The sequence below is a fragment of the Lissotriton helveticus genome, chromosome 8 (genome assembly GCF_964261635.1).
Source record: "Lissotriton helveticus chromosome 8, aLisHel1.1, whole genome shotgun sequence".
In the NCBI taxonomy this organism is placed as follows: Eukaryota; Metazoa; Chordata; class Amphibia; order Caudata; family Salamandridae; genus Lissotriton; species Lissotriton helveticus.
In genome coordinates this window covers 192,652,702-192,665,519 of record NC_136069.1, presented here as the reverse complement: position 1 = coordinate 192,665,519, position 12,818 = coordinate 192,652,702, and the positions used below count along the sequence as shown (strand labels likewise).

The 12,818-nt window shown below is 45.1% G+C and overlaps 1 protein-coding gene across 4 annotated transcripts in view; it reads left to right on the top strand.

Annotated features, from left to right (window-relative positions):
* DOP1B (DOP1 leucine zipper like protein B) overlaps positions 1-12,818 on the top strand; it is a 735,954-nt gene that overhangs the window by 368,957 nt on the left and 354,179 nt on the right. For 2 of the 4 annotated variants that reach the window (XM_078656883.1, XM_078656882.1), the window contains exon 15: positions 2,502-2,770. In XM_078656883.1, coding sequence (XP_078513009.1) covers positions 2,502-2,770 — 269 coding nt within the window. Of the gene's footprint in view, positions 1-2,498; positions 2,771-12,818 lie in introns of all 4 variants that reach the window. The other 2 variants (XM_078656881.1, XM_078656880.1) reach the window with 1 other exon arrangement.

Sequence of the window (12,818 nt, the reverse complement as noted above, 5' to 3'; positions counted from 1 at the left end):
CAGCAGACTCGGAGGCACACTTTGGGCCAGATGAATCACAGGGATATACCCATTCTCTCTCAATGGGAAAATGTAATACCTATGGCCTTGGTCTTTAATCTCTAACTGAGGGCCTCCAAGGTAGTACCCAAGTGGAACTTCCGGAACACTCAGGATATGGCTCTAGGAATTGAGCGATTGATTAAGAACTTCACTGATATTCTCCCCAACTCCACCAGATAAGCATCTACCATGTGGAAACTAGCCTGAAAATACTGCTGCAGTAGCCTTATACCCCTGCAAAGCTACATACCTTTGACAGATGGAGGTCTGCAACGTGCTGGAGAGGATTGGGAGGAAAGTGGAACGATGATTCTGGGAAAGTCGGGAAAGAGGTGCTGAGCAACGCTTTTTTTTTTTTTTTTTTAAATCACACACAGGAGTCTGTGTCCCAGCCTTGACTCTCGGGGTTCTGCTGTTGTGGATGCCCGAGGTTTCAATGCTACTTTTGGTTGCTAAAAAACAGTTCGACTAATGGGGTAAAGCGAACCCACCAATGGGGATAAACTGGTATCAGAGACTATTGGATGCTGGGAATGGATAAGGCCTTGCACAATATGAAAGGAACGGAGAAGATCTTCGGTGAACAGTGAGTGTCGGCACTCAGCTTGATGAAATCACTTACATGCCCAAGAACACAACGGGAACCTCAGATCATCCAAACAGACGAGATGAGCTAGTGGACATAGGGTTGACATTGCTCTTTCATTAACTAAAGTGGATTCTTAGGTTGGAGGTGAGGAGGGGGAGGTTAAGGTTGGAGTAAAATGAATTTGACTACTCTTAAAAGACTATTTTACTACTTGCAAAACAGTTGATTTGGGTGGGTATGCCCATCTTATGTTGTTAACTTGACAAGTATCAAATAACTGTTTGAAACCTAAAAGTGTGTGGGAAGCTTTACTCCCATAATGGAAGTTACTGAGTTTGAATGAATATAACTGCAACCGGGCTTTCTTTTCGATTGTATGGCATTTTCACTGTTAAATGTAGACTGGCATGAAATGTACCTTGTAATTCGCATATGATGAAATTAGTAATGAAAAGAAAGACTGACCTCCTCTTATAATTCTGGGGAGGCCAGGGCCTTCCTTACAGTTCTAGCCAAGGTCAGGATTCCTCGACGGTTCCTCGGAATGGACATTATGCGTCTCTGTCCCTAGTGATTCAATTGTGCATGTGACGTCACTGCTTTACAAGAAGCATGAAAGCCCAAAGGCTGGCTATTATTTGCTGTTTAAATTTGTGCGTTATTATTCGAGAGCTGAGCCGAACTGAACATGTGTAGATGTAATTTCTTTTCTAACTACATACCGTCAGTTATGGTCATTTTTAATTTTCATTTGTTGTGATGTCCTCAATTATTCAAATGTGTCTTAATAATAACTGAAGCACCTGCTCACTCCTCATCGTGTCTCTATGCCTTGTACTCTCTCGTTTCCTCTCGGCACACTCACAGCTTCACTATTCCTTACTTTTTTCCCTTAAGAGTACTTCCTTGCCCCTTTCTCTTCAGGTGCTGCTCCCTTTCTGTCTGATTTCCGCCTTCAAATGTACCTCACACCCTTCCCAGGGCAGGGTTCAAGATGAGAGCCATTGAAACTCTATTATTAACGCACACATCACTCACACTTGAACACAGGCATGCTTTGTCAGACTAAGAAGGCAGCCAAATGCTCCTTCATCTGTTACCACTCAGGATTTGGGCAAAGATATTCTGATAGGAATATTTCTTATGCAGGGACTTTGTAGCACGCCAGTCTTGAACACGGCAATCTGTCGCCCTGAGAATTGTTACAATGATGTATGTATTCTGTAGCACATTCACTTCTGTGGCCATCTCTAAAGACTAAAAATAACTGTGTAACAGTAACTCTGCAAAAACACCAAGGTTATAGAAGGAATGCTTACTTTACTCTCAGATACTGGTGATCGCTATGGGCGGCAATCTAGACCATCGTGTTTCTGATCAGCAGTTACTTCAACACAGTAATTTTGATGGGCCCAGTTTGAGGCAGAAGAAGCATATTTGTGAGTGTAGAATTTCTTCAAGATTTCTTCTAGTAATTTCCTAATGAACAGCAGCGTGCCCAGTGGGAGTCCATTGCGAGTCAGGTGGTAGAGATAGTAGGGACATCACATTGACGGCAACTGTATGTACTAACGGTGGAAGTAGTGTATTGGCTCTTAAGACTACGGAGGTTTCTAACACTGGAAGCATTACTTAATTCTATAACTATATAGTTCTACAGCTATGTAGACGAAAATTACTTTTATGAAATATATTTGCATAGTGAAAGATTATTGAAACTGCATTGTTGAAATTATGCAAAACAGCAAATGGCAGGCCTGTCCTGTAGTATGTAGGATTTGCTTCCTGTTGTTGTATGTCACATTGGAAATCCTTGTATGAAGCTAAAAAAGCACGTTTTCATCTGTGTTTTTTTCTGTTTTTGGAGCAGGCAATGACACCAGCTTTCCCTTGTGGTTCAAGTCCCTGATGACTATATGCTGCTGTGTGAAAGACTGCTACATCCAGAATGTTGCGATCTCGACTCTGCTAGAGGTGGTCAACCACTCGCAATCGCTGGCCCTCGTCATTGATGACCGGATGAAGCGATACAAGACCTCGGGGTACAATCCATTCCTTGGAAAGCTGCAGATGGTGACCGTTCCTCCCATCGCTCCTGGGGTTCTCAAGTTGATGGCAGAGAAGACTGTTTTCTACCAGGTAAATTGTACTTTTATAACTCCTATTGCTTGCTTTCTGTTTGCTGGCTTTAATTGTTGTAGGCTGTCCAGCTTGAGTTTGTCTCTCCTGTGGAGCATAGCAGATTTACTGTATTCTTCCACGAATGCTTGCTTTCTGTGAACAGGCCTTTAAATATTTGATCTTATTTTGTCGCATTTGCTGTGTATTTAAAGACAGAGTTTAAATGTCTGGCTCTGTCTTCAGATGGAGCTTGTTGTTTACTTTTCGTTCTCTGACTACAAACTGGAAGGATTTATGTGGCAATTCTGCTGGGTACTCATGTGAGAGGAGAGGCTGTAGGGCGGTATTATTTCTAACACACAACAAAATGTAAATGTCTGTAAATGAACAGTGCAAATATTTCAGAATATATCACAATTAGGTAACCACAAATAAAGCAAATGTTTTGTAGTTCTGAAGTGCAGTGGAAACAAATATTTTACAATGATCAAAACAAATTTTGATGATGCCATCCACACATTATCGTTTGTGCACTGTCAAACTGTATGTCTATGCAAATGTAATGGTCATTTTAGTGGAAAATGTGTTGTCTGTAATGGCAGTGTGCTACCAAACCATGCATACTCCTCTCTACGAAACTCCACTCTACAACATTGTACTCCATGACACACTACTTCAGTCTACGCTACTCCGTGCCACTGGACTCTGCACCTCTGGACTCTGCGCCACTCCAGTCTGTGCCACTCCACTCTAGGGCACGCCACTCTATGCCACTCCACAGCCCTGCCAAGTATAACGCATCAGGCGTGAGGCTATCGCATTTCAGTGTGGTAGTGCGCATCTCCGCACTGAAATGCCAAGTCACTCGTATAAGGCTTAGCGCCTCCTGGGCTGTGAAGTCCTAGCGCTACTAATCATGTGCCATTAATGCTGATTGAAACTAAAGCTGAAGTCGGCAGCGCGCAGGGCTGGCAGACTTGGAGACTGGCTGAGAACTGCTACAATGTAGCAATAGGATTCACGCAGCATTCCTGATTGATCACATCATGAGAGAGTACGGCAGCGCAAGCTGGTAGCTGCAATTCGTGAGGTTAGGTTGTGGGAGGCTGCAGCCAGTGGCAATGCCAGCGCAGCTTGCACACAGTAAAATTTGTTTGAAACAATGGGAACGGTCTCTGCGATCGGACCGGACCGAATCCCAACCCCATGGACCGCTTCAATGTGCAGCTGTTGCTGTTGAGCTTGAGAGTCATGGCACGGAGGAGCAGGCGAGGCTTCGTAGGTGCTCTTGGACACCTCCTTTCCTCGTGCTTGCAGCCGCTATCGCTTGCCGCGCTTCACAGCTCCTGGGGGGCGGTCTGGCCAATAGGCCCCTGCTGCCGGCCACGCTGGATCTCTGGTCACGGTGAGTGCGGACCCGCCTGACCCCACGCCTCCCTTATTTCGCACTGGTTCTCTGCTACAGGGTCAGGCGGGCTTTCTATCCACTTGCAGCCCTTCCTGATATGCCTCCCTGGTGCATGTATTGGCCCACTGTTGAGGCTAGATGGAGGCCTGCTTTCCCACTGGCATTCCGAACGGCCTGACTCCTGTTCCCGCTATGCTCCGAGGCCCCCCTTAATGCCCCTGCTATTACTGCCCGAAGCTAGTCTACATCTCGATGGGCGCCTAAGACTCAGCCTTCCTCTTTATGATACCGCTTGCCAGCTCCCCCCTTAGGAGGGGGGGTGATGTCTTGCTGGCAGTGGCCCGACTGGAGCAACTATAGTACTGGCCCTAGGGGTGGCCGTGAGAGATTTGGGCGTCCTGACTGGCTGTGACCTATGGCAGTCAGCTGGGGAGTTATCAGAAGTGACGGTTTTGTTTTATGTTAGTTTATTCGAGAACTGCATGAAACATGCTACAGTGGTGAAAGGGGTGACACAAAACCGAAGACAGATAAATTATGTTTAGTAGTCACGACTGATCTCGCTTTGTGTTGGTAATGTACCCACCTGCTTTTGCACATTTACAGGCCTTGGTGAGGTGCACTAAGCTCATGAAAACGACGATCACACGCCTCGCCGATCTATCTGGCACGCACATTCCAGTGGCCCCATTTATAGACTACAACAGGACTAACAGACACGTGCTCTCAAAGTCCCCACGTGTTATTAGTCTGGGTCTTCTCAGATCCTCTTTGGGCCTTTGTGATTCTAGTTTGATCCGTTGGAGCTCACGGTCTTGTTTGAATCCTGCTAGGACACGGGAGGGCGTAAGCAGCAGTGCAGCACTATTTGGAGCTCCGAGGCCTGGAACTGCCAGGCTTTCATTAGAACAAACACTAACCCATGTCTCTGTAGGCTGATGGCACCTAATTGAGTTCATTATAAACCCAGTCTTCCTTTTTCAGGGGTTTTGTAGTTATTTCAAGTAGTTTTCAGAGATTCTTATTGCTCAAACGGGTGTAATTTCTGATATTTTTCTCTTTCCGTGCATTTCATTGCTTGGATTTTAGTGTGAAAAAATGTCACTCATAGTCGTTGAAATATCACTCATAATTACACTGGAATTATGAAAATGTCACACATAGCAGTCTGAAACCTTGGTATCTATGACTCCACTCTGTGACATTCCATGACATTCCAGTCAATTCCACTATACTCCATTCTATTCCTCGCCACTCCACTCTGATACTTTAGACCACTCTATGCTACACCATCCTTTGTGCAACACTCCACTCTACTATACCTTACTCCACTCTGTGCTATGCAACTCTACGCCCCTCCTCTCTATGGCACTCTACTCCACTCTATGACACTCCACTCAAAGACACTTCACTTCACTCTACTCTACTCCATTCTACGCCTCTCCACTCTACAACACAACACTCAATGATACTCCACATCACACCACTCCAATCTACGCCACTCCACTCTGACACTCTACTCCTCTCAATGATACTCTACGCTGTCACTCTACTCCACTCTGTCACTCAAATCTATGCCACTTCACTCTACTCCATGCCACTCCAGTCTACACCACTCAATTCCAATCTACACCACTCAACACTCTACGCCACTCTATGCCATTTCACTGTACGCCACTCTATTCCACTCTATGCCACTTCACTCTAGGCCACTCTACTCCACTTTGTAAAACTCTACTCTTCTACTCTTCACTCCAATCCACAACACTCCACTCCACTCCATTCCACTCTACTCCACACCACACTCTATGCCACTCTTCTCTATGACACTCTGCAAAACTTCACTCTAGGCCACTCCACTCTGTCTCTCCACTCTACACCATTTTAATCCACTACACCACTTCACGCTACACCACTCTGACACTTTACTCCACTGTACGGCATTCCACTCCACTCTACAGCCCTCCACTCCCCTTTACTCCACTCTATGCTATGCCACTCTACGCCCCTCAACTCTACCTTACTCCACTCTATGACATTCTACTCTACTCTACGCCACCCCACTCTTCGCCTCTATGTGCCATTCCACTCTGACACGCTACACCACACTATTCCACTTCCCTCTGGGTCACTTTGTTCCACTCTAAAAAAAACTCGACTCTACAACACTCTACTCAATGGCACTCTACGACATTCCGCGAAGCTCCATAACACTCCACTCTGACACTCTACACCATTCCACTTTATGCTACACCATGCCATTCTACGGCACACTTCTCTACAACACTTCACTCTAGGCCACTCCACTCTTAAGCAGCTCCACGCCACTCTTTGCCACTCTGCGCCGCTTCACTCAATGACACCATATGCCATTTTACTCCACCGTACACCACTCCACACTCCGACTTTCCACTTTGACGCTTCAGTTCACTCTAAGGCACTACACAAGGGGGAAGCACACTGCCTCCCACCTCAGCAACCCCTGATGACTTTTCTCTGCTCAATAATACTTTTGCTCTCTACTGATGAAGGGACTAAATCTAGAAACACATGTCTAGAGATAACAGCACTGCCTGCACCAACTTTGGGGAAGAACTACAGCAACTTTGAAAGTAAGCATACTGCATTTACCAGGATGCAATGGGGAGAACTGGGCTGAGGTGAGAGGCAGTGTGCTCCCTCCCTCGTGTTTGAAAGGCTCCCTTGAGCCAAGGAACTGACGAGCTCTCTTGGGATGCACCTGTGTACCTGTGAAGTTGTACTGTGACCTGTGAAGACCTGGGCACCATTTCAGCAACCCATGATGATTTTTCTCTGCTCAATACTACTTTTGCTCTCTACCGATGAAGGGCTAAACCCAGAAACACGTGTCTGGAGATAACGGCACTACCTGCTCCAACTTTGGTGAAGAACTACAGCAACTTTGAAAGTACGTGTACTGCATTTACCAGGATGCAATGGGGAGAACTGTGCTGCGGTGAGTGGCAACGTGCTCCCTCCTCCCTTCACTCTAAGGCACTCCACTCTATTGCACTCTATGCTACTTCACTACGCTCCTCCACTCTACGCTCGTCCACTCTATGCTCCTCCACTCTATATCACTCCACTGGCACTCTATGCCTCTCTGTGCCACTCCACGACACTCAATACCCCTCGACTCTGCGCTCTCCACTCCTCTACTATCCACTCTACAACATTCTAGTTCACTCTACGCCACTCCACTTTATGCCGCTCCACCCTATGATGCTCGACTCTATGCCTCTCCACTCTGTGACACACTACGCCACTCAATGCCAGTTCACTCTAGGCCACTCTGACACTCTACAACACTCTACGACACTCCACTGTAAGACACTCTACTCCAAGACACTCTACTCCATTCCACTCTACAACACTCTGCGCCACTTCCCTCTAGGCGGCTCCACCCTACAACAATCTACTCCACTCTATGGCAGTCTACTCTACGCCACTTCAAAACAGTCTATGCCACCCCACCACTATTTATGACACTCTTTGCCACTCCACTCCACTTTACTCCCCTCTACGCCACTCTGCTCTATGACACGTTACCCCATTCTACAGAATGCCACTACACCCTACAACACTCCACTCTATGACACTTTACTCCACTCTTAGCTACGCCCCACCACTCTACTCCCTTACACACTCCATCACTCAACTATGACATTTTACTCAACTCTATGCTGTGCCACTCTACGCTGCTCCACTTTGTCACTCCTCTTTATGGCACACTACTCTAGTCTATGACACTCTATGCCCTTCCACTTTACACCACGATTCTCTACTCCACAAAACTCTATGCCACGCCAGCCTCATACCATTCTACGGCACTCTACTCCATGCCCGTAAACTCTAAATCACACCACTCCACTCCATGCCACTCTACTCTAGGCCACTTCACTCTGGGCCACTCTATTACACTCAACTCCACGATTCTCCACACCAGTCCACTCCCCAACATTGAACTCTATGACACTCTACTCCATTCCACTATGCGTAACTCTTCTCTAAGATATTTAACTCGAGGCCACTCAACTCTACGACACTCCACACCACTCTACCACACACTATACTACTCTACGATATTCCATGGCACTCTACGACGATCCACAACACTGCGTTAATTTACTCCACTCTGTCACGCTATGCCACTCCACTCTACAGCACTTGACTTTGCTGTACACCACTCTATGCTACACCACTTTACGCCCCTACACCCTGTGTCATTCCATTCTGACACTCTACTCATTTCTGCACCAATCCACGTTATTTGGTGTCACTCCACTCTGTGGCACTCTAAGCTCCTCTACTGTATGCTACGCCCCTCCACTCTACGACACTCTCACACCCCACTCTATGATACCCCAGTCCACTCCACTCTACGACTCTCTATGCCTCTCTACTCTATGCCACTCTACTCCAGGTCACTCTACTCCAGGTCACTCTCCTCTCTAGGTCACTGTACTGCACTATACGACACATCACTCTAGGACACTCAACTCCTCAACACTCCATTCCACTATACTGCACTCTATGACACTCTACTCGATTTCACTCTACTCTACGACACCCTACTCCATTCTACCCCACTCCATACTAGGCCACTCTATGCCAGTCCACTCAACGACCATCCACAACACTGTACGCCACTTTACTCCACTCTGATACTTCACTGTACGCTACTTCACTCTGCGCAACTCCACTCTACGACACGCCCCTCCCCTCTACGACCCTCCACTCTAAGACTCTCCACTTAATGCCACTCCACAACATTATATCACTCCACGTCACTTTACCCCATTCTACTACACTTTACTCCATTCTATTCTACGCCACTCTATGGCCCTCCACTCTAAAGCACTCTACTCTAAAGCACTTTGAGCCACAACACACTATGCCCCTTTACTCCACTCTACACCCCTCTACTCTATGCAGCCCCACCCTGCACCCCTCCATTCTGCACCCCTCCAAACACTCCATGACACTCCAATCTAATCAATGATAGTCCACTCTAATCCACAACACCCCCTCTACGGCACTCCCTTCTACGCCACTCCACTCTTCGCCACTTCACTCCACGCAGCTCCACTATATGCCACAAACCTTTAGCCATGCTGAGCAGCAGCCATGCTGGTGTACAACACGGCTAAAACACATAGGCAAAGCCAACAGCTCTTGCATGGGCTTTGCCAATGCCTGTATTGTAAAGTCTCTACCTGGATCTCTCAGTTATCATCATTCCATAGACAATTATTGCTCACTTTCCCTAGCGTTCCCTCTCACCCACTTTGTCACACCTTTCCTCTTCTCACATTCCACGAATTCTCAAGTCTGATGAACTCGCCTCGCATACATTTCTTCTTCTTCTTTACCTCAAGCAGCTCAAACCGTGCTCTAGTGCTTGTTCTTTGAGAGGGGCGGCTGAGCATCGCCAGTGTTAATGTACAGCTCGCTGTGAGTAGTGCTTGTCTATGAAATGTGAAAAACAGAAAGAAATGCACTGGAGCTTACGTCCAGGGTCGTCTGAAAGTGTTGTGGCCCTCTAGGCAAAGTAAATTTTTCTTTTTTAGTGCACCACCCCCTTTTTATCATGTGTAAAATGCCTGTACCACTGCCCTCATAACGTGTACATAAGAGGTGGATTTGACTCATTGTTATGTTTATTTTTACTGGAAATGTAAGAAAAAATGCCAGTGTGATCTGAATCAATGCTGGCGAATAAGTGTTGGCAAGAGCGATCCTATTCACGGAATCGGTGTTATCATGATGCATGTATGCTCTAGGAGTAAAGGCCGCTGGGTCACCTCTGAGTGAGGTATGTTTTTTGTGCATTCAGAGAGAGCTGCACAGGATCACACATTTGCATCAAGTGATGGGAGCATGGATTTCAGCCTAATTGTCTATTTTGTCTGAGCTCGACTTTATTTGTAGACGTGTGTACAATGCTGTACATAGGTATGTATGCATGTGGTATTTGTATAGCGTGAAGCTATGCGGACGGAAGGCAGCCGAGTGCTCTGCTGGGTCAAAAGCAAAGCTACAGTCCAGGAGTGATTGGAGAGGGGGTTCTGTATGGACATAATGCTGTCAAACATCTTCCAAAGGCTGGTTGTACTTCAATATGTTGTACTGTTGCACGGTATACATAAACTGCATTGTGGAAATGTTAACAAGTGACTGTCCCTGGGTTGGCAGAGAGAGTGCGGGGCCTTCTTCTAATATAGCGCAAACTCAACCCGAAGGTATTGGAGCGCTTTACATGAGCACCAGTTACATTCATTTTGTTAGACACGGGGAGATTAAGTTATTTGCCCAGAATCACAGGATGTTGAGCGTCATTGCCGAGACTCGTACCCAGTTCCCCAAATTTGAGGTCGACCACCCTGTCCGTCAGCCACGTCCTCTCCCAATAAATTTACAAACTTTTTATTGACATGATGGTCTGGCTTCCTGGCTGCTGCTTATCAAGAAGGATCTTAGGATACAATAGATTCTTTGTCTGAAAAGGACTAATGAAATCTAAATAGCATCTTTAATGTTTAAAGTACCCAAGAGCAAGATTACCCATCGCTCTCTTTGGCTAGGATTATCGCTTTAAATACATGAAGTCGGATCAACAATGTTTTATTATTATTATTTATGCATTTTTATAAAGCGCGGACTTTACCCGTAGGTGTCAGCGCTGTACAATAGGACCAGTTATGTTACATGAGAGAAATGTTACAAAATAGAACGTACAAATATAGCAGAACACAATCAAACACAGCAAGCAAGAGGAGATATGGTACAGCATAGCAGGCAATAACACAATATCAAACACAACAAGCACGGAATGTACAAAAAAAAAATTACAAAATTTACAATGACTAACGAACTTCCTGGTGGGGTCTGAGAATAAAGGAATTAGTTCTGAAAGTGTCTTTGGAATAGAAGAGATTTGAGGTACGCTTTGAAGATCCGGATGGAAGTGGTGGCATGGAGCAATGGAGGAAGCGAGTTACAGATTCTCACCGCATTACCTGAGAACGATTGAGCCATCAAATTTTCCCTTTTGAAGGAGGGGGGCTCAAGCAGAAACGTTTCCGCATCTCAAGCCTCCAGACAATTTGTAGTAATCCACGCAAATACTTTATATATTTAAAGTAATGTAACTTTAATGGAGTACCAGATACATGCAGCAACCATCAGCAAACCCATCAAGTACTGGTTTTCATTAGAACATTCACTGTGATGCAATTCCACTGCATTATGACTGCATCATATAATTCTAAACATTACCACATATCTTCCCCCCAATGGAATCTAAAAGAAAAAAATAAGAAAAATATTAGGAAATATACAATCCTTATATATAAAAGAAAACATAGTACCAGAACACATTTTTTTTTCTTTACAAAATGCAATGCATATAAAAACATGTCATTACAAATGAGATACTGTACACAATCTACCAAAACTCCATTTCCTGCCATCATCTAACTCAGCCACAGAACCCTTAACAGAAACAACCTTATGCGGCTGAGAAAACTTACTTTCTACCTTCCTTACAAAACCATATTTTCTCACAACAACCCAATCACCTTCCTCAAAAACTAAATCCTTAGCACATCTCCTACTATCAAATTCCATCTTATTGCGCCACTGACAATCAACAACTCTTGACCTCATCCTTTCTCTATCAACCCAAACCTGTTTTTTTCCTTCAACCACATCGGAGACTCCTTAGTACCTGGTTCTCTTCCTTTCAAGGCCACAAATGGAGAAACTCCAGTTACCGAATGAGGCCTAATCCTGTGACCCCACATCATTCTTCTCAATTCATCTTTCCATGATAAACCATTAGCCAAACAAAGCTGAATACAATCCATTACCATTCTGTTTACCCTTTCTACAAGTCCATTGGCTTGCGGACGGAACAAGGCCACTCTCTCATGACTAATCCCAAGACTGACAAGGAAACTAGACATCTCTGAAGAAATTAACTGAACACCATTATCAGTTATAAGAGTTTTCGGCACCCCTTCTCCCAAGAAAACTTCCTTTAAAAATGCAATCACATTGGAAGTACAAACTTGTCCCACTGATTTGCAAGTAAACCATTTGCTATGGTAATCAACCAAGACAAGTAAAAAACGATTATTGCTTCCCAACCTGTCAATCGGACCCAAAACATCCAAGCCTAATTTCTTCCAAGGTCTCATAGGTACATCTACACATCTCAATGGTGGTTCTCTTGTAACTTTTACCTTATCACTATTTCTGCAAGCATGACAATCTCGCACAAGATCTTCTACATTCCTGTCCATCTCTGGCCACCAATAAGATTCTCTTAGTCTACGCTTTGTCAAACTCCTACCTAAGTGCCCTTAATGTACAATTCTCAACAACTTTGATCTCAACAAAACCGGTGGAACTATCCTATTTCTTCTAAAAACGTTGTCACCTTGCAAGCTAAGTTCATCCTTAACCGATGTGTATTGTCTATGTACTGTTCCTTCACTAGAACCATTCCAAGAATTCATAATCAATTCTTTCACCTTCTTGTATTCCTCATCTTTCTCCATAGCTTCCCTCCACTCTTCCTGGCTGACAGTCACAATCTACACTAACAACAAAATCTTCCAAAATTTCTACACA